Here is a 20,814-nt window from a genome sequence, read left to right on the forward strand (position 1 = left end):
CACGCAGCACCAACACGTATGTGATTTTACACGGCTGCCCTGAGTCTCCGAGGACACACGGAGTGCTCACCTGTGCAGGCGAGTTTACGGGAGATCTCGGGGCTGATTAAAAACTGCAGCACACAGGAAGACCTGACGAGCTGCCCGAGCAGTCACAGGTGAAGCAGCATGAAACAGGTATCTCCGGTCCGCAGCTCCCTCTCTCTCACACCCCTCGTCCTTCCCCCAGCGCCAGCTCCGCCACGCTTTCCTCCCCCTGCCACCGCTCCCATCTGCACCGGGCGGGCGTCCGTCCCGCCGCGTGCCTCTCAGCGTCCTCCCAGCGCCAGCCTGGCTCCTCCTGAGCCCTGAGGTTGCTGCGGGGCGGGCGGGCGGGCACCCACCTCCCAGCCCTTCTGGCTACAGGCGTGCCAAGAACTGTGTCACCTCTGTAGAGAGACGTGTACCTAGCGATGTCTGATTCAGATCGCTGTTAATTACTCTGGCGGAGTCGTTAGTGCTTTCTGCCTCAGAGCGCCAAGGACCACTGGAGAGGCAGGATGCACCCCGCGGTGATTTCTGCTGCTCACCCCAGAGTGGGTGCTTCGGTTCGTCATTGCTTTTCCTCTTGAGAAAGGGGTACAGCTCCTACCAGCCCTGAGCACCCCCAGCCGGGTATTCACTGCTCCCTCATCAACCTCCTAATGAAAATGCCAAAAGCTAGCGGGTCTGTGATACTGAGCTGTGCATTGCTGCTCTTGGAGCATGGGTTTTTTCCCGTTGTGCGGCTGCCTGACAGCAAATTCATCCGGGAGCCAAGGGAAAGCCATGATGTGAGCTGTGCACTGAGCAAGGAAGAGGCAGGGTGCCAGCTCTGCCCTTCTGTCCATGCAGAGCGGCTCCATGCAAGACAAAGCAAGGAAGAACAGGCCAAGAAGCACTGATGGACATGAAAGGCAAATACTGCTAAATACCAGGGGGAAAACACGGTATCGATGTTTTCGAGTTGGCACCTTAGCATTGCGTTGCATCCCTCAGCACCGGTATTTGCAGCGGCAGGAGGTCCAAGCCAAGCCATTCAACCAAAATAGGGTCACTAGGACAAAGCACTTACTGTCACCAAAACCCACCCCATGACTGCGCAGCAAAAGGCCCTGAACTCAAAGTTAACAAGGGATGAAGTGCTAGAGGCCGCAGCGTGCATTTCTCACGAGCTGCCCCACTGATCCCGCTGCCCAGCAGCCCCGACAATTCCCACTCCACCAGGCTCTCCTCTTTCTCCTCCACCCCAGTGCAAGGCTCCCACAGCCTGCCAGCCTCACAAGGGGCTGGAAAAGCTGGAGTCAGCTGTGGAAGTGAAATATTCCTGGTTAAGAGATGATCAGCAGCAGTTCAGACCGATATGGGATTTGGCATTTCAGCTGCAGAAGCCACACTAAGGCAGTGTTCTCCCATCCCATCACTCACATATCTGTTTTCAAACCTTTTTTCCTAGAAGGAAAGCAGAATTTATTTTTTCCCTCAGGTTTTCCTTAAAAAAAAAAAAAGGAAAAAAAGAAAGCATCTTAGTGTTACTTGTGACAGAAGTAACCATTTGGGACCTTGAAAAGAAACCCACAGGTTGGAGTGAGAGAGAAAGGAAAATCCTTTGGGCACCTCAAAGCTGTCCCAGACCTCTGAGCTGGACTCTCGCCAGCTGTTTTTCTGGGGCAGGTGAAGCCACAGGTGCACTGAAAGCTGGAAAACGAAGGTTCAGGGCAGGACAGTTCACCCGTGATAAATCATGATGTCATGTGTCTTTGCACAAGACCAGGAAGTTTTTCTTTCTCGAGTGTACCAAGGTCTTCAGGAGGAAATGGTTGCACACACAGCCTCTGAGTCTGTCATAGATAATTACATCTGTCTCTCCTCTCAGCTAATCTCCTGCTCCTCCTCAGCTCGGCGGGACCCACGGCTTTCCACACTCCCTCACCTCCATCGCCAGGAGCGCCCAAAGCCCTGCAGGGGCAGGAGAGGTGAGCGTGGGGCCGGGGCCCAATTCTGCCTGCCAGCACCGCCGGCGCCCGGTGGGAGACGCCTGGCGCCCGGCCCGGCCTGGGGCAGCATTTGGGAAGCCCCAGCCCGCACACGCGCCCGAGCGCCGGCCGGGTGAAGCTGCCAGGTGCCTCGGGGAAGCGAGGAGGCATTTCTCTGGCACTGCCAGCCCCGTGTGTTTCCCTCCACATCCAGCCCCTGCCTTCCTCTCTGGCTGGCAGCGCTCATCTCGCGCCGTAGCAGAGTGTCGCCACCATCTAAGAAAAGCAAACAGCAATGTTTTCTCACCTGTCAACGGAAAGCAGCCCAGGTTCAAACAGAATGCTGTTTTGCATCCTACTTACTCAAACATAAAATCCTATTTTCCCTCCAATATGAAAGCAGGAAAGCTACGGACAAAGGGTTTCTCGCTTCAGGAAGAGGAAATACCAAAGAGAGTTCTCCAAAGACCATTTGCAGGCTGAACTTTGTAATTAAAAAAATAGGGCACAAGTAGGAATCGATACGCCCTAACAAACACTTCAGCTGCGACCGCGTCTGGATACTTCAGTCAGGCGATCCGTCGAGTTTGGGCACCCTGGCACTTCTGCAGACGCATGCGGATGATCGCAATAGGCGGCACCGCGAGCTGGGCGGTGCGGGCAGAGCCATGTACCTGACCCGAAAGCAGCCAGGACAAGGAGGTGCTGCAAGGAGTGACCCAGCCAGAGGCATACGGGGTGGGGTGGGTGCAAAGCACACAAAGCTTTGTCAGGGGCCTGCCACCAAGGGTGCCACCAGGGCGGCAGCACAGCAGGCAGCGCGAGTGCTCAAGGAAAATCGTTCAGTTGTCTAAACACACCCAGACACACAAAACCCTGTGAAGATACCAGCAGAGGAGTGGCTTGCAGCCATGAACACGAAGATGCTGGCTCTGTCAGCCTGTTGTTAGGGTTTTGTGCTGCTGCCTGTGCAAACCCTGCTCACAGCTGTGCTGCAGGACCCAAAACCTGACAAAGTGGTATTCCTTGAGCAGTGTGCTGACTTGGGGTGTTTCAAGTCTCTTGGCATGGGGATGGGCATCATGATGCCCAGGTCCAGCACTAGATCTCAGGCTGAGCCCCTAAGGGTAGGTTGAGATTAGGTATTAGGAAGAAATTCTTCACTCAGAGGGCGGTGAGGCACTGGCACAGGCTGCCCAGAGAAGCTGTGGATGCCCCATCCCTGGAGGTGCTCAAGGCCAGGCTGGATGGGGCTTTGGGCAGCCTGGTGTGGTGGGAGGTGTCCCTGCACATGGCAGGGGGGTGGAGCTGCGTGGGCTTTAAGGTCCCTTCCAACCCAAATCGTTCCATGATTCCTGTAAGTCTAAGAAGGGTGTTTCTGCAGTTTTCAGACGGTCAGAGGTATCCCACACCCACCCGCTCACACATCCCCATGCCTGTCCCACCTGGGGACAGTCACGCTGGGCCTGGCAGGGCTTTTTGCCAGTGCCCTGCCTCCTCAAGCCGTGCTGATGGCAGAGGGCACATCAGAAACAAGGCACCTCCTGCTTTTTCTATCCACAATACAGGTTTTGGAGGAGCCGGTGCCTGGTGCAGCAGAAGACACGAGGCATTTCTCTGGCCTCCAGGAGCTGCTTCGTGGGGAGCACATCATCATTTAAAAGACAGGAATATTTATTGGTGGCGAGCAGATATCGATCACCTGACCACAGTCATCGACACGTGGTTTTCGGCACCTCCTGAGCAATTTGTCCCCCTCCTGCCATGGGACATAACATGCGGCGCCGGGCCCAAACCCACACAGGCAGACCCCAGGCACAGAACAGCGCTTGCTGAGGGCTGCCCAACGGGAAAGCTGCTCCCCTAGAAAACAGCTAAGTGCCTGCTGTGCGGCTTGGAAAAGATGAATTTCCGCGCTAGCAGCAGCCGCTCGGGCACTTCCATCAGGTGCATGTGGCAGCAGCGGTTTCATTTGCCCAAAGTGCATTTTACAACACGAGGGCAATTCCTCAATTAAACATCCACCGGCAGCAGCGTGCGGCCGGCTCCTGGCAGCTCTTCCCCAACCTGTGCCGGCATCAAACCGTGAGCAACGCCCTGGGGCAGCTGCAACCCCGCCACCCTGAAAGCAGCCCCTCTGCAGGAGGGACAGGGAGGTGAACCAGCACCCCCCGGGCTTTCTGCAGCCAGCCTTTGGAAGCGGGTAGGCGCTCCTCAAGGTCTTGATTAGTCTCATTTTTGCCTGGCTTTAAAGGGAAGAGCGCGTAGCGTGCCACCTGTACGGCAAAGAGAAGCAACGTTGCTTAACCTGGCTATTCAGTCGCAGGGAACAATTCGGTGTGTTTTCAGCAAGCTGTAGTCTTATTTGTACTCTGCAGAAGAAAAGCATTGTATTTCACCAGCCTAGCCTTAATGATTGTCCCTTCCCAGAAGCTTTAGATAATTATTTGGTTCGATGTTTATCATTTAAAGAGTAATTCATGTGCTAATATGCATAATCCTACAGCACAGTTTAATTGCAAGATTTTAGCTCTACCATTGAGCTGCATTGTTGGGATTCACTTCTCTCCTTCTTGGATGGGCTCTAATTAGCGCAGTGCCAGGAACTGATTTTCTCGCCTGTTCACAGCTTGGAAAGTCTTTAGCAAAAGCTACCAGGGGCAAAATGTTTTGTTCCTCTCAAAATGCTGAGAGAATTTGAACTTGGAATTTCACTGATGAAAGGGGGAAAAATGCAAAATGAAATGTGGTTCGGAGGCAGGTTTTCAGGAAATATTTCTGAAAGTTAAAGCATTTTACACACACACACACAAAGCCCCCCCCCCCCCCCTCACCGAGTCCTCACTTCAGTGAAAGCACCACAAGCTAGCGACATGTTTGCACTGGGAATTTCAAAATTTGGGGGAGGATGCAGATTCCCTTTCTTGCTCTTCCTTTAATGACATTAAAAGGAGCAGAAGTTGAAAGCACGCAAAGCAAAGCGGCTGCTTATTCACGGCCTGAGACAGGGCTTTGTACGCCCCAGATCACGGCTGCGCTTTCCAGTCATGCCACAGAAGATGCAATCTCCCTAAAAACCCGGCCTTACTTGTTTGTAAGTTGTTGGGTTTTTTTCCCAAGCAGTAACATGGCCAGGACAGTCCCCATCCTGCCTGAAGCAAGCAGACACAGGCATGTGAAGGAGCCTACCTACACCACAGCTCTCCCTTGCACCTCATGTGGCGGGGGGCTCTCCTTCCACCACCTGACATGCAAAAGCAAAAAATAACAAAGTCAGAAACATTATCGCCACCGAGTCATTTTGGATGAGCTTCGTCCGAGACCAGAACCAAACCAGGAGCATTTTCAGCGTGGCAGACATTTTCCTTAGCTTCCAGAAAAGAAAATTATGAGTCAACAGGCTAAAGAAATCACAGAAACAGGTGGTGGGACATGCTGTGTGGGGTTCAGTATTTGTGCAGTTGCTGTGCTCCTCACATAGGCCTGTTTTAAAATGAACCAAAATACCGCTGGCTGCTTGCGGTTCGTGTAAGCTCACTGCCTTAAAGACAGTGGAAATCTGTAGGTTTTCCCCCGTGATTTTTACTCATTTTGAGACAGTCACTTAAATCTCCTCTCTACAGTCAGTAGATAGCCAGTAGTGGTTCTCTAAACAAAGTATGGCCAAATAAAATAAAATAAAATAAAATAAAATTTATATTTTTTCCTGACTTTTGGGCCTCACAGACAACAAAATGAGGAAGCTTCTGTAGCCCTCCTCACTGACCCACACAAGAGCCTCTCAGTATCACTTTCAGCCTGCTTTAGCGAAAGAGCTGCAGGATAGAAGAGGTTAAAGCATCCTGCCACGTGGAAGGCTTTTGCTTGAAAGGTCCAGCAGCCTCTCCCTTAACCTGCAGCGCGTAGCTGCCATCATACAGCAGCTAAAGGCACGAGCTTGTTAATACTAAAATGACAGATGTTGTAACAATGGGGTATTTATTAAGTTTCCCATTGCCCTGCTGTGTTCTCAGACCCCGGGTTTTTTCCAGGACTGCTCTTTGGATTCGTAGTAATCAAAAGTTAATGGAAGCTTGTTTCCAGCTGTCTAATGAGAAGTCATGCAAAGCGGGAAAGGAAAACAACTAAACAGCAAACATGTAAACTCTCCCTCTGCACCTTGGCCTGGCTCCTGCTAAAGAAGGAAGCCATATAATTCTCTTATTGCAGGGCACAGCATTTTCTGTCTTTCTGCTTGCATGTATAGGTTTGGTTAATAGAAAGTATATCACTTAGCTAGCGAAGTGCCACTTTGGGTAGGGCGTTCTCCTTCCGTAATCAATCTGTCAGCGCTAAGGTGTTCAAAACCCAGGATGATCAGATTTGGGTAAAACCCCAAGCACACTTTCATGAAAAAATAATAATAATAAAAAAAAAAATGCCTGTGCTCCAGAAATGCATCTATCATGCTCTCCGCTCCTCTCTACCACATTTTCACCACCTGGACAAACCATCGATGGGACTGACCCGGTATTTCTGGAATAAAGTGATCAGCACACAGTCAGCACCATGGCAGGTTACTTTTGCAGGATGTATAATAGAAGCAAAAATGCCACTTAGGATCAGCTAAGCAGTTACCTTCATAACTCTGCAGTGGTTTCTTCTTTGTAAAACTAAGGAAAACGTTTTCCAAGCCTGTTTTGTTGCTCTGGTCCCTGGTCTCACGCCATGCTCCACAGCCACTCGGTGCTCTGCACGCTGCTGAAGCACTTGTTAGTGGCGAGTGACCTCCTACCGAGGTTGTGGAGTTGCCTCAAGTGTTATGACCCAAACCTACTTTCTTTACAGCTGATGTTTAAAGAAATACTGTGCTCACAGAAGTTGGACCGGTTTTTGAAAATGAAGTTTATTTCTGTGTTTTGTGAACTACTTGGATTGGAAACAAGGATACAGAATTAGTGAATCATTTTCTGGTTGATTATGAAACAACATATCAGGAGAACTAATTATTTAATTTGAAAACATTCTTAGTAATATATAAAAATATTTGCATTTGAACTTTAAAAGCTTGGAAGCATTTCTGTCAGCTAGAGAACCTTACAAGCCTTCATCATTGTTGTAGTAAGTAAGATCTATTAAAATTTAGCTGGTTTCGGAGTTGCAGATGCACTGCCCTGAGTAAACCTCAGATTTGTAATTTAAGGTTAAGGTTTAGAGATAAAGGGGAAGGGAAAGATGGCAGCAGTCCACCCTTGTTTATCTTGTGTAAGCAATTTTAGTCCTAGCCCCGACCAATGGGCTTCTCTCTCCAAACCACTCTTTCGAAAGGGGAACTTCACATTGCATAAGGAGTCTCTGCATTTTACTTTACCTTAAGTTATGTGGAGAAATACTGCTTTGTCAGGATTTTAAGTGTTGCCAGCAAGAAGACCTCAGTACGAAGACATCGCTTTTGCCAGGCTGCCATCTCTTCACAGAGGCTACTTCCCACACAGTGAGGTGTGACACCAAACTTCTGCTACCTGATTTTCTGCACCATTTGTAGAGCAGGCTGCTGAGGTTGGTGCACCGTGCTATCCTTTCCTGATGCAGCAGCTGAGGCCATGCTGGCTGCCTTCTCAGTCTTGCAAAGCTTAAGGTCTTGGTTTCACCTGTGATCAGTTTAAGGATTTTTCCCCTACTGGCCACGATCTTTGATTTCCGCAGACACCACCTGTAGGTCTCACAGAGAGAAGCCATGAGCACTGCAGAGCTAGAGGGGAAGAGCAGAGAACATCGCTTCTTCACCAAAACAGCTGCAGGGAAAAACAAAAACAAAACAAACAAACAAAAAAGATAGCTGGTCCAAAAGGAAAATCCACTCACACGGAGTTGCTCATTTTTCTCCACCGATGCCACAATTTCCTTTGCTCCCCCTAACCGCAGTCACCACCCCAGTGAAGCGTTCTGCCTCCATTCCTAAAAAAAAAAAGGCTAAAAAAAAGGCTCAAACCTCCAGTCCCTTTCCCCTTCTCTTTCTGGGTGATGCTGGTTATGGTAACACCATCCCAGCAGAAGCTGGCCATCAGGAGCACCGGAGATGGGGGTCTCACTGTGCTCCTGCAAGCAGAGCAGCTGGCAGCATGCTGGCAGCAGCTGCTGCACGAGCCCTGGGCTTCATTATCCCCACAGCTTCCAGCAGATGGACGTTATTTTGACATTACCTGGCATCCACAGATAATTTTGGAAAGGTCGCACAAGGACAACGGCATTCAGCTCTGGGTTCAATGGGACATTTTCAGCTCGAGCTGCTGACCGTGGTCTAAAGCCCTCTGGCTACCCTTGTGCATCGTTAGTCAGGTGTTTAAGTGGCACAGCTAAACCCCTCCAAATACATCAAGGAAAATCCAAACCCGCAAGTCGTCAGCAAATACCGTCGAGGTTTCCAACAATGTGTCTGCCTTCGGGGCACCGCCAGCACCGCCCCGCAGCCAGCCCGACGTAAGCGGTCCCGACGCAGGGGCTCTGCCCACGGAGTTTGCCTCAATATTTGCTTCTGCTGCTTTCCTGGTGCTTGGGAAAAGAAAACTGGGACGCTGTGGTGCCGGGTGTCACTCCACCCCCGGGCTGCAGCATATGGACCAAACACCTCCTTTTTCATGATAGCTTGCCAGCTAACTCGTCTAAGTCTCTGCTGCGCGCTTACCATGTGCGGGGAGATTTTCAGGGAAACTAAACCCACGGCTACTGAGGCTGGCTAATAGCGCTCATAATAATTAAACACAATCCTTTATTTTTTTTAACAGTGTGAGAAGAAGAACAAATTCCCTCCCATGGCATAAAAGTGCAAGACCCGCCCCCTACGATGAGCATTTAGAACAGGAACTGCTGGAGCCTGGATTTTACCTGGTGTTTTAACCCAGACCCTCGGCTCAGCAGGAAGGAATCCCATTCATTTGGGTCAGAATATTCCCACGTGGCCACAAAAATACAAGTAGAAATTATCGCCCCAATTTTGTTAATTCCCGTAATCCCTTTCTCAAGGGAAAACAGGCTCATCTGCAGCGGGCTGGGGAGGAGTCCTGGAACGTCCCAGGACACAGATGCTGTGCTGTGCCTCTAGCCGATGCTGGCTAATGCCAAAATCTCGAGGCTCCAGCGACACGTGCAGCATTTCTCTTTGGGAGCGCCGTCCCCAGGGCACGAGCTGCGGGGTCAGGTAAGCGCCGAAGACCTCGTGGCCTGCTCAGGCTTCCCGGGCGGCACTCGCGGTATGCGCCACTGCTGCGCTGCACCCTCCGCTGGGAGGGCGACACGGCCATCAAACAAACGAGCAGGGCCAAATCCGGGCCCTAACGAATTCACCCAGCGGCTCCAGCAGGGCAGAGGGAGCCGAACGGGCCAGCAACACAAGTACAAACGCAGGAAACCCAGCAGGTTGCACGTCCTGTTCCACAGCATCACCGCGGCTATTCTTAGCTGCGCGGGCTGGCGTGAGGAAAGCCATGGGGGGCCTGCAGCGCGGCGACCAGAAACGGGGCTGCCTTGAGGTGAGGGGGGAATAAACCGCAGCCACACACGGTCCCCTGGGGCATCAGCTCCTCGGGTGGGAAAGCAGCAAGGGGGAGATGTTCTGGGAGCTGCGTCTGGTCCCCGAGGTGGCCATGAAACCATCCAGGGGAGCAGGTTATGGTCTAGGAGCAGCATGGGTAAAGGCAAACGTAAGCTATAGGCCTGAGGCTTCCCTTCCCATCCTATTAATTAAAAATCCCCTCATTAGCATGTCTTACAGGGGATGTTCGTATTAAGGCTAAATCGCATCTCATGGCGAGGTAGAAATAGCTGTGGAAAATGGCAAACTTCATACTCATGTGCAATGCTTACAGTACGACCAAACACACCTTGCTGGTGTGTGACTAGTAACAGGGAAACACTTATACTGAGGAGCGGAGCGGAGCGGAGAGGAGAGGAGAGGAGAGGAGAGGAGAGGAGAGGAGAGGAGAGGAGAGGAGAGGAGAGGAGAGGAGAGGAGAGGAGAGGAGCTGAAGTTGCACCAAGCTCTCGAGCAGCTCACGGCAGATACAACAACGGTCCTGCCCCCCTCAGTATTATTACTGGCAGCTGCATTTTTCTGCAGTCGGTACTTTTCTCCCAACAAATGTGATCAAGCTGCAGTGTTTCCAAACTGAAACAAATGAAGCCGAAAAACACCAAAGCATCTTCTGTCCTTGGGCAGCTACGTTCCAAAGATTTTGAAATCAAATAAAGCAGGACAGGCACCTGTTAGCAAAGCTGCTTTATTGACCTGTGTGTTAGGTAATTAACAACTGCCAACTAACAGGACGATTTTTTCATTCTTTTCAAAGGCTATTCTTCTTAGGAAAAAAGTGCATTTTGCATAATTGCAATTAACTCTTCATATATCAGAACTCAGCAACTATTCATTTAATTGCACCTGGAATCCAGACAGTTGGAGGGCACCATCTGACATCCAATTTTTTAACTCCTCTTCTACTCGTGCTCCTTGTACTTGTTTCTGAGATTTCGGGTGACCGTGAAAGTGCACTGTGACTTGTCAAATTTCTTCCTAGGGACTGAACTAAGAAAGAAATCCCAACTAACAATACTTGCCATTCAAGAGCTCCATTTATTTTCTCAGGACTTCCAGTACTTCATAAAGTTAGAATATTAGCATTTATTTAAAAGGAAGCCAAAATGTAATTTCAGCAATGAAATATGGCTACGCCAATTATATTTCAGCATCGTTCAGAAACAAGATCCAGGACATGAAAAAAAAAAAGCGAAATTAATCCCACGTGCTTTTGGGAGACATGGATGAAATGTATTTTTCAGTGTTGTGGTTTTGCTGTTAAACCATTGAGATAACATAGCGAATGCGAAAAAATCTAAATGTGAGCCTGCTAAAACATGGTGCTGTACCTCAAAGGCAGTTAACCACACAGAGCAAAGGTCACAGGGAATCAGACCTCCTGTTATCAGCAGAGCCGCATTTGATTTGGAAAATTGTCAAGACTGGCTTTAGCTCAGGCAAACGGAGCATCCGCCTCTTTCCGTCCAGCAAGGAAAAAGCCAAAATTAATACAGAGCCGAACAACTAGAACACATATCTGAAAAGGGAGTAACTGATGCCTTGCTATGAAACTAAAATAGTCTGAGCATATTTATCTGCCTTTAAAAATAGTTGGCAGTGCTCCCCATGCCGTCCGCGTGGAACTCGGAACATCTAGCTGCACAGCTCGCCCCCTCGGTCCCCCGGGCTCTCCATAGCTGAAGAGATTAGAAGGTGCAGCCCCAGAGGGGGCAGGGGAAGGAGAATGGCAAGAATCTTTATCCCTCCTCCCCAAACCCCACCAGTCGGTGTTTAATAAACCCGGACGGCCGGATTGCAGAAGCACAAAGCAGCATCAGTTTAGCTCAACTTGTTAACCAGCCTTGGGACACTCGGTGGGTTTTTTCTTTCTTTTGGGAGAGTGGGTGAAAGGAATAAGCCCTGGTATAACCCTGGAAGTTAAAACGAAGTGAGTTCAGCACTTTTAGAAACACCAAAATGCTGTTGATTGTAAAATACCCATAAAATCCAGGTACTTCCAGTCGTTCTTCAAAAGACGGACTGTACTGGCAGAGGAGCTTTGGACTCATTCCTGCGAGTAATTCCTTGCATGCAAGTAACTACTCGTCAGCCCGATGAAACGATTCATGAAAGCAGAAATTTGCAGGACTGAGCCCTTGCCATGACTTTTGGGGAGTCACAAGTTGGAGCTAGTCTTGCCTTTTACATAACTACGCGTGCATCCGTGCTGAATACCATGAGGCAGCAATAAAAGATATTACCAAAAGCCTAGAGTGGATGCTGCACGCCGTTGAGCCTAAAGTGATAAGGAGCTCCACAGAAGCGAGTTACTCTGCTGAAAAGAGTAAGTTTCACGGAACTGTGACGAGCACAGTCAGTGCCCAAATTAGTTCTGCCCCACAAGCAGCAGGTTTCCGGATGAGACATGAACTAAACACAAAATATTTCACCCGGTGATGTTTGGCACATCTCCGACACATTTAATCAGAAGCATAAACAATCTGGACACCGAAATACAAACCGATTTTTCCTTAAAATCAGCGTTCCATTTCTTTTTATTTTAAAAATTCAGGAATGTGATACACAATACAATCAGCTCCCCACCGCTGCAGTGTTCACTTACATGAGATTCACTAGTTTCATGCTTTGTGGAAAAAAAAGACAGATTGTGCAGTGGTTTTGAATGCTCCCGGTACGCTGGAACCACGATCTTCGGGATAAATCCGGTCTGTGTAACCACAGACAGGTCAGGTTAAAAAATCAAGCTGTACTGCAAGGTAGGAGGCTGAGGCTGGGTCAAATACAGCCAGGACGAACCCCAACATTGCGTTGCTGCTGCTGCACAGCCACCTGACCTGACTATACGCCTTCGGTGCACTGACCATTGAGGGCTGAAGAGACGGGAGGGCCCCGTTAACACCAGCTGGTGCTGCGCTCGCAACACGCCGCAGGACAAAGAGGCCGCACAGCTCCCCCTCCTGCCCCCCTCATCGGCATCATCACCATCACCACCAGCATCATCACATTCGTATCCTGTCCCGATAATAAAAATAATGCGGGGGAGAGCTTCTTGTCTTTTAAGCTAGCCATTGCCTGCAATGGACACAGTAATAGAAAAATATGACTTCTGGCACAAAAAAGATTAAATAGTTACAGTGGAATTAGTGAGCACAATTCCATCTATGCAGATGCATTTACAGAGACTGTCAGCCAATGGTGGCAACTGCCACGACCTAAGGGTTGCTCTCTTTTTGTAAAAACAACAGGAGAGAAGTAAGTCAGGCTTGTCAGTGCTACAATGGGGATTTTTGGTAATTTTTTTTTTTAAATAAACTAAAGAGCAGTAGTATTTATATGGCGCATTAGTGATATACAGCAGGACCTCAAAGATTCATACTAATGACTGAGACCAATTTTAAACTAGCAAGCAAAATAATTAGTGAAAGTTTACCATAAAAAGCAAGGACACATTTCAAAAAAAATAGTACTTTGTTCATTTCAAAATTTACTTGGATAATACTTTGTAGTATACTAGCAGTGGTAGCATATTTTGCAAATGTAGTCTCATACAAGATCTCAGTTAACAGTCAACTCTAGATCATATACAGGTAACAGGAGAAAGAGTTAAGGTAATTCAGACAAAACAAACCCACATATAAATAGCATATTAACACATTTAAGTTAGTTCAGGAGACTGTACAACGAGCGTGACCACAGAAGTGGCTCCGCGATGCTGATGCCGGCGGGGCACAGCGCTGAGCCAAGGGGACACAGTCGCGCGCCCTGCGGATGCACCTCTCCAGTGAGAGGTGGGGGGCACCTCAACAGCACCAGCCCCGAGCTAACAAAGCCCCCGAGAGCCCGCTGGGGCCGAGCCCCGCAGGGCTCAGCCCCGCTATTCCTCCCCCTTGGCACGCGGTGCTTGGCCAACGCGCCGGCATAGGGCAAGGAGCAAAGCCAGGCAGCCCGCACGGTTAACGCACAACACTGGTAATCCACCCATGGATAATCGAGAGTTGACTGCAACGCTCTGCTGAGAAGTTAGGTAAGACTACTGACACAACCCGGGCCAACCCGGGTCCGATGAGCAGCAGGCTATTCTGAACTACGTGTGAGCAATTATCATACAAGATGCGTAGTAGAAATGCAAACTAGCAAGGTGTTCTGTATCTGGAGGCAAAGCTACATTCCCTTCACTAGCAAAACATTCTTTTAAAAAAATCTACATTTAAATACTGTTGAAAACCTGAAAACCACAGCATCAAAGAATTTTGTAAGGCCAAGACTATCCTCAGTTCCCTCTGTTGTGCCAAGGTATTGCAATGCATTTGCAGGAGTAAACACAATGTAATTTAGTATCTTGTACTCCTTCCAGCGCCCTCCAGTAACAGATCTCAGTGTTCCTCACGCAAGAGTTAAGCCTCACAACACCCCTGTGAGGTAGGTATTATCCCCGTTTTAAGACAGGGAAACTGAGGCAGAGTGTTTATCTGACACGTCCAGAGTCATACAGCAAACAGTGGAAGAAGTGAGCTGCTTTCCAGTTTGGAGCACAGGAGCAGTCGATTCATCACAAGACATTATTTCCCATACACAGCTTCCAGGTGGATCAGAAGGGTCAGGGCTTTAGACCAGATTCCTTTCGTCTTCAACTCTCATCTAGTCTCTGCCAAACTCACAGTCCACAGATCAGCTTCTCTTCTGTTAAGGTGTAAGTTGGCAGCACGCTGTAACAGCTTCTTTAGAGCCAGTTGTCAGTTAACTGATTTAACATCTTAAACCATAGAATCAGACACCTGTAAGTGAAAATTTGTGATACACGTCTCAAAATGTACAATACAGTGAGTGAAATCCTACTCCCCCAAACACTTCAGCAGAAGTCAGTGGGGCGCTCCCGAGGGTGCGGCGGAGACCAGGACTGCAGTCACTGCAAGTGCTCACAGACACTCAGCGACAAGCAAAATGCATCACTGAGTCACTTCGCACGGAGGCTACCGTCCATGCTTTTGAACAACATGAGTTACGCTGTCAGCGCTCGACAAACTTTCCCCCCGACAGAGTTGACATAACCAAGGAATTCTTTATTACCAACAGAGCATCAGTTAAAGTTGAAGCTCCAGCTCTTCATTCCTAGCACTGAGCCAAATATTCTTTAAACTCGAAGACTTCTATGATGAGACACAACGTGGAAATAATGAAAAACACCAGAAAATACATAAAATATTAAAGTATGCGTTACTTTATCTGCCAGTCTCACGTCTTGATCACAGAGCAGTATACAGTAGCTTGAACTTCCATTTCGATAAAAACCCTTTCACATCTGATATTTTCACAGGCAGTTATTTTCTTTACCTCGCTACCTTACCAGAAAAAGTGGGGACAGCTTCTAATGATCATATGATGCTTCCTTTAAAATATGCTATATGATAAATTCATTAGAAAAACCTTCACATTTTTTATTATATAGGTTTAAGAAAAATATGTGAAGCTGACAAAGTGGTTTCCAGTTTTAAGTAGTTATATCTTTAAAAACGTTCTATCAACTTTGGTTTCCTTAGGGCTTCTAAATAAACAATATATTAAAATATCTACAAATCAAATATTAAAGGAAAGAGCAGGTCCAAGAAATTTGCAATACAGTCGAGTTCCTATATGCTTATCCCTCAGATGCCTTTTCACTGGAAAGAAAAAAGTAGTTTGAAGAACAACAAAAAGTGTCTCGGCTGAAATGTTGGAACTGGTTTTCTGAAGTTGTTACAGCATCGGTGCACTTTCTGTCTGTCTCAGTACAAAGTCAACACAAATATTGTATCATGACAGTGACATTATGTTCTTTGAAACAAGCATTCTAGGTTTAGCAATATGACAAGAACAAGGACTTCAGCAATTACACTACTTGGCAAAATTGCATCTCCAACATCTGTCTCTTCCTCCTGCAATGCAGCTGTTGTCAAAGTCACCACAACTCAGGCAGCACCACTCCGGGAGTTACAACGACGATTCAAACTGCTCATTTTGATCAGTGTTTGCCTCTAGCTTAACCGAAGGAACGCTCTCCGATTTAGTCCTTCTGGTTTTGTTATGCGGAAATTCAATGACAACCTCTGAGCAAGAAATACTAAGCGAAGAAGATTTTTCTGTCTTCTTTCCAGTACTATCTTCTACTGTTCCACAGCACTGCTTCAAAGCACACTGAGTTCTGCAAGGAAACTCGCATTTCCCTCTCCCTGATTCAGAGCCAACGCTGGCAAACTCAGGCTGAATGGTAGTCGCATGAATCCCTTCGTCGTGAAAGATCTCCTTTATGCGCTTCGCCACCATCATGTACGTGGAAGGGTCGGGACACTTGATGTGAGCAGTGCCAATGATCCGACTCCCCGCTAGCTGCCAAATGTGTAATTCATGGACTGCTTCGACTCCTTCAAGGGTGCGTAATTTTGAGTTCAAAGAATGAACATCTATTTGCTTGGGAACAGTCTGCAGAAGTATAAGGGCCGACTCCCTAAGTAACGGGTAGGTTGTGTAAAGGAGTATACAAACCATAATCAAACAAAGGACAGGATCTAAGTATAGCAACCAGCATGGACCTGCCACCGTAACGCTCTCTTGCTCAGACTTGTTGGCTCTGCCAAGTGTTGGGGCTAAAGTAGCATTCTCCATGCAGTGGTTATTGACGCATGGATTAACGCAGGGCCCATCTTTGGGGCACGGATTCCACAAGCCATAGAAGAGCAAGGCATTCACTACCACAATTACCGAACCTAAGGCATCTCCAAAAACATGCAGAAATACTCCACGCATGTTAAGCTGCGCACTAGAGTCTTCTTCAACCTCCTCTACGTCCAGAGGATAATGGCCAGCATTCCCATTCACTTGTAGGTCAGTCGTGTCGTCTTTCATATCACCTGACAAGAAAGCAGTGCAACGATTAGGCACATGATCTCACACCACACGTTACCACAATTCTGTATAAAATAAGAACCAATGTGAAGCTTGCCACGTTCTGTACAAAACCGAAAAACAAGCATCTCGACCCATAACATTCAGCAATGTTTCCTCTGGCTGAGAAACGTTCAGTTGTTCCAATAAGCGATCTACACAGCCTCAAAGGTAATCGTTTGTACACGGCGTTTAAAGATGTCAAGTGGCCAAGTATGAAGATGAATGCATTTTAATTTGTTTTACCAAAAGGCTGTTTTCACATTTTCCAGTTGTTTAATCATCGCTGTTCATTTCTTAAACAAAACGCAGACTTGCAGAGCATATACATACAAGCAGGTTAGGTAGCTAACTAACTGATATTTGCTTCCTCTTCCGAAAAGCCAGGAGAATACCGGCTGAGAATTACATTACTAAAATCTCTCTTGAACCATAGGAGTGCATTTCTATTTTATATCACATTTTATGAGGCCGGAAGCTCAAAAGCAGTATGGATACTACTTTATAGTCACGTCTTTTCTTTTCAGGTTGAGTAGTTCATTTCCAAAAGACTTCTCAAGTCAAGGAAGAGGGAGCTTTTCTGAGATGGCGCATGCAGCCAGCCGAACTGTGAGATACAACGAGCTGAGCTTTTAGGTCTAAAAGGCAGAATTTATCAGCAGCATTAACTACAGGACAGCATAAGTTATCACTTACATTCTCAGAGGCTACAAACTAGCATTATTCGTATTCTGGTGTACATGAAAACATATTTTTAGTACTTTTTTTCAAGCAATGTATAGCTGTTGAGCGGCATATAGCTGCTGATGCCCAAAGCTATGTGTCACAAACCACGCAATTAGTAAATGAACATTTCAGTGCCCTCCTTTGTCAAAACTGGCTGTGATATTACCACTGCACCACACCTAACTAGCTATGTAAGAGCAAAGGTACACCCCATTATAAAGAGGTAGCATGAAATTTTTGAAAAAACAAATACGTTTTCCAAAATTCACAATTGAAATTAGTTTACAAGTTGAACCTCTTGTGTTTCTTCAGAAGATCTTTGGACAGCAAACTTCCCGTGTTAAAGAAATGTAATGAGCATTGGCCACGGGCCTGACCAAGTAAAACAAGGAGCGCTTACTGCTTCCATGGTCATTCAGTTCAGAGCTTTGTAAACATTAACATGTTAGTATGACCTCCGGCTTTTGCCACCCTGCTCTCATGACTGTAATTCTACCATCATAAAAGTGTCTGCAGGTTCTCTCCTCCCCAGAGAGGAGGTAGGCTCGTACAAAGGCAGCTGAGCAGGGCAGTCCCAAGTCCCAGGCTCGTTATGTTGGGCACCACAAGTCGTCCTCAGGCTCCAGCTACGTTTTCCACACAACCTCTAGGAGTTATGAAGTACGGAAATGTCACCGGGGCCAGTAATTTTCCAGATAAATCAATAAATTAGAGGAAAACAGCTCAGGTTAGAGTTCAGACCTCAGGGTCCACAATGAGAGCAAGGAAAGAGGACCTTTCCTGGAAGCGCTGCGAACCAAGGAGATCTGGAGAGTCAGCAGCCTCATCTACAAGGGGCAGAAAACAGGAAGCGTGGCTCCAGAAAGCGCCAGTCTTTTTAAGGGTAAATGGCTAAGTGTGCCAATCTGAATTTTGATTCATTTAAATCTACCTGTACCTGTGCAAGCCCAGCCCCTAAGGCTATCGCTAGGTTTCCACGTCAGCCCCGGGAGAAGAGGGTCTACCCCCCCCAGGTTCCAGCAGAGGCACAGCACCCCGCTCCGTCGCCTCCCCGCTCCTCACGCGCGCATCCCACAGCTTCTTCCAAGCCTCCCAGCACCTTCACCTCTAACTCGTCCACCGGGCAGCGGTGAATAACTCCAGCCATTACATAATCATGACATGGCAGAGAAGCAAACATAAACTTACTTAAAAGTTTCACTGTGACCAAAATTACGCCCCATTACTTCCTAAGTACCCACAACAAATTACCCTTTGTTGCCAGGACATCCACGGGATGTTCCAGACAAGCTACCCCCAAACAGGAGGTATTTTAATCCATGCTACAAGTCAACCTCTTAGCCTTCAACCAGACGAGAATGTAGCTAAAAGCACAATTTATGTTTAAGCAAGCCCAGATATCAATTAGATCAGCGGCTAAATGAATTTTACATTGTTTGAAACTAATTATCAAGATACCTTTGTTGGGACTAACATAACATTAGGAGCTTATTATGTGGTCAAGAAAATAGTGTAATATATTCAGGGGAACTTTCCTATCCTCTTGCAAAACCTATCTTTTCTAAACCAGCAGAACGCTAGAGGAAAAAAAAAAAGAAAAAGAGAAATAAATAGGGAAACTGCAAGTTTCTCACATATGGACTGGAACATCTGAAATACCGAAACTGTAGCAAAGTTCACTCCAAGGAAGAAAGCTCAGTATAAGCTAAACCAGTGATGTCCTGATGCTGCCCTGGAAATAAAGGAGAGACACGGGTCTGAAGACTGAAACCCTTTCCTCCCTGTCACTGGGATGCCACACGACCGAGGCTGAGAAGTGGCAAACACACACCCTCTGTGCTGCGAGCACACAGGACTTGGCTTAAACCAAGTGACTTCCAAATAAAGCACCCAGGCTTCTGGATCCGTTAAAGACAACCACCCAAGGAATTCCCTCCCACAAAAAAAGACAGTTTAACCAGCATTGGGAAGGGAAGCTTTAATTTTTCTCTCTGCATACAAGAGAGTGGGAAGCTGCCTGCTACAGAAAGCTGAAGGAAACTAACTCAAAGAAACCACGTGTGTGCTCTGAAACCAGCTCTGCATTCAGCACCTATCGCACCACTTCCCCAGTTCTGATTGGCAATTTCCAAGAATTTCTCCTTCTAATACGCATGTCACGAAGAAGTACAACATCACAGCAACAGAACGTACTTCGGTGTGCTGCGTCCAGAGGGAGAAAGCCCCTCGGGCAGCTCACAAGCGACCCAGCGGAGAGGTCTGGCTGTCGGGACCACGGTGCTGAGCTGCGCTCGGGCTGATGCGCGGCCAGTTCGGAAGGCGTCAGGGCAACACCGTGTGACAGCTCGTGTCGCTAGGCGAAAAACGCTCGTCATGTGCCTTCGCGGCCAGCCCCAACTTCTCCAAAGGGAGACCGCTTTACCCTAAGACTCCTTCACACTCCCACCTGTCCGCACGACAAAGGCACGATGCGAGGTGCTCCTTCTACTGCCCGGAGAAAAGGTTTTGGGCAGGGCTGCCACCGCTCGCAGCCCCTTCCCAGGGAGAAGGATGGGTGGTCCCCACGGAGCTCGTGCCGGAGGCCACCGGGACACCCACCACCACCCTCGGGGAAGGGACCTCTGCCACCCTCACGCCACCTCCCTCCTGGGCTGCACCGTGGGCACCCCGGGGGCTTACCCAGCTTCTCCTGGCTGACCCCGTTGGAGCTGCTGCAGTTCTCCACCAAGGTGCTGGTCTCCTCCCGGTGCAGCGCGGCCTCCCCGTCCCCCGGGGGCTGCTCGGGCTTGGTTCCGCCGCCGAGCCGGGGGTGCCGGCCGCCGCCGCCGCCGTGCGAGTGGCCGTGGCCGTGTGCATGGCCGTGTCCCCCGACGCCGTGGTGGTTGAAGAGGCAGAGCCCCAGCAGGTTGACGACGAGCCCCGCCACCCCCACGGCGATGACCACCAGCGGCTGCTGGATCTCGTGGGGCTCGGTGAAGCGCTCGATGGCCTCCAGCAGGATGGTGAAGCAGAGGGCGGTGAGGAAGACGGCGTTGACCAGGGCGCCCATCACCTCGGCGCGCACCCAGCCGAAGGTGTTCTTCTTGGTGGCGCGGGTGCGCTGGGCGAAGCGCACGGCCACCAGCGCCACGACCAGGGCCATGACGTCGGACAGCATGTGGAACGAGTCGGACAGCATGGCCAGCGACGCCGTCACCCGGCTCACCACCACCTCCACCACGAAGAAGAGGAAGGTGAGCGCCAGCATGCACAGCAGCCGCGCGCGCCGGTTCTGCCACCACCACCGCCCGCGACGCGGCCCCGACGCCGCCGCCGCCGCCATCCCGCCGGGGGGCTCCCGGCCCGAGGGGAGGACGCCGAGCCGAGACGAGCCGAGACGAGCCGAGACGAGCCGAGCGCGGCGGAGCCCCGAGGGCGAGCGCGGCCGCGGCCCCGGCCCCGGCCCCGAGCGCGGCCCCGGCCCCGGCCCCGGCCCCGCCGCCGCTCCCTGCCGCGGCGCCGGGCGAGCAAACTTTGCACCCGAGCCCCCTCACTCTTTCCACACGGAACCCGAGCCGGCCCGGCCACGCCCCCCCGCCCGCTCCCCATTGGCTGCCGGCGACGCCC

At 49.3% G+C, this 20,814-nt stretch overlaps 1 protein-coding gene across 1 annotated transcript; it reads right to left on the reverse strand.

Moving 5' to 3' along the window:
- Positions 1–14,603: 14,603 nt before the first annotated feature.
- On the reverse strand, positions 14,604–20,563 carry SLC30A1 (solute carrier family 30 member 1). Its single transcript, XM_035562450.2, has 2 exons — positions 19,888–20,563; positions 14,604–16,448 (listed from the first exon to the last, which is right to left on the reverse strand). Exons 1-2 carry the CDS (start codon positions 20,528–20,530, stop codon positions 15,532–15,534), a joined length of 1,560 nt encoding a protein of 519 aa, XP_035418343.1. The 5' UTR covers positions 20,531–20,563; the 3' UTR covers positions 14,604–15,531.
- Between the last annotated feature and the right edge of the window lie 251 nt (positions 20,564–20,814).

Source organism: Cygnus atratus, chromosome 3, assembly GCF_013377495.2.
Source record: "Cygnus atratus isolate AKBS03 ecotype Queensland, Australia chromosome 3, CAtr_DNAZoo_HiC_assembly, whole genome shotgun sequence".
Classification (NCBI taxonomy): Eukaryota; Metazoa; Chordata; class Aves; order Anseriformes; family Anatidae; genus Cygnus; species Cygnus atratus.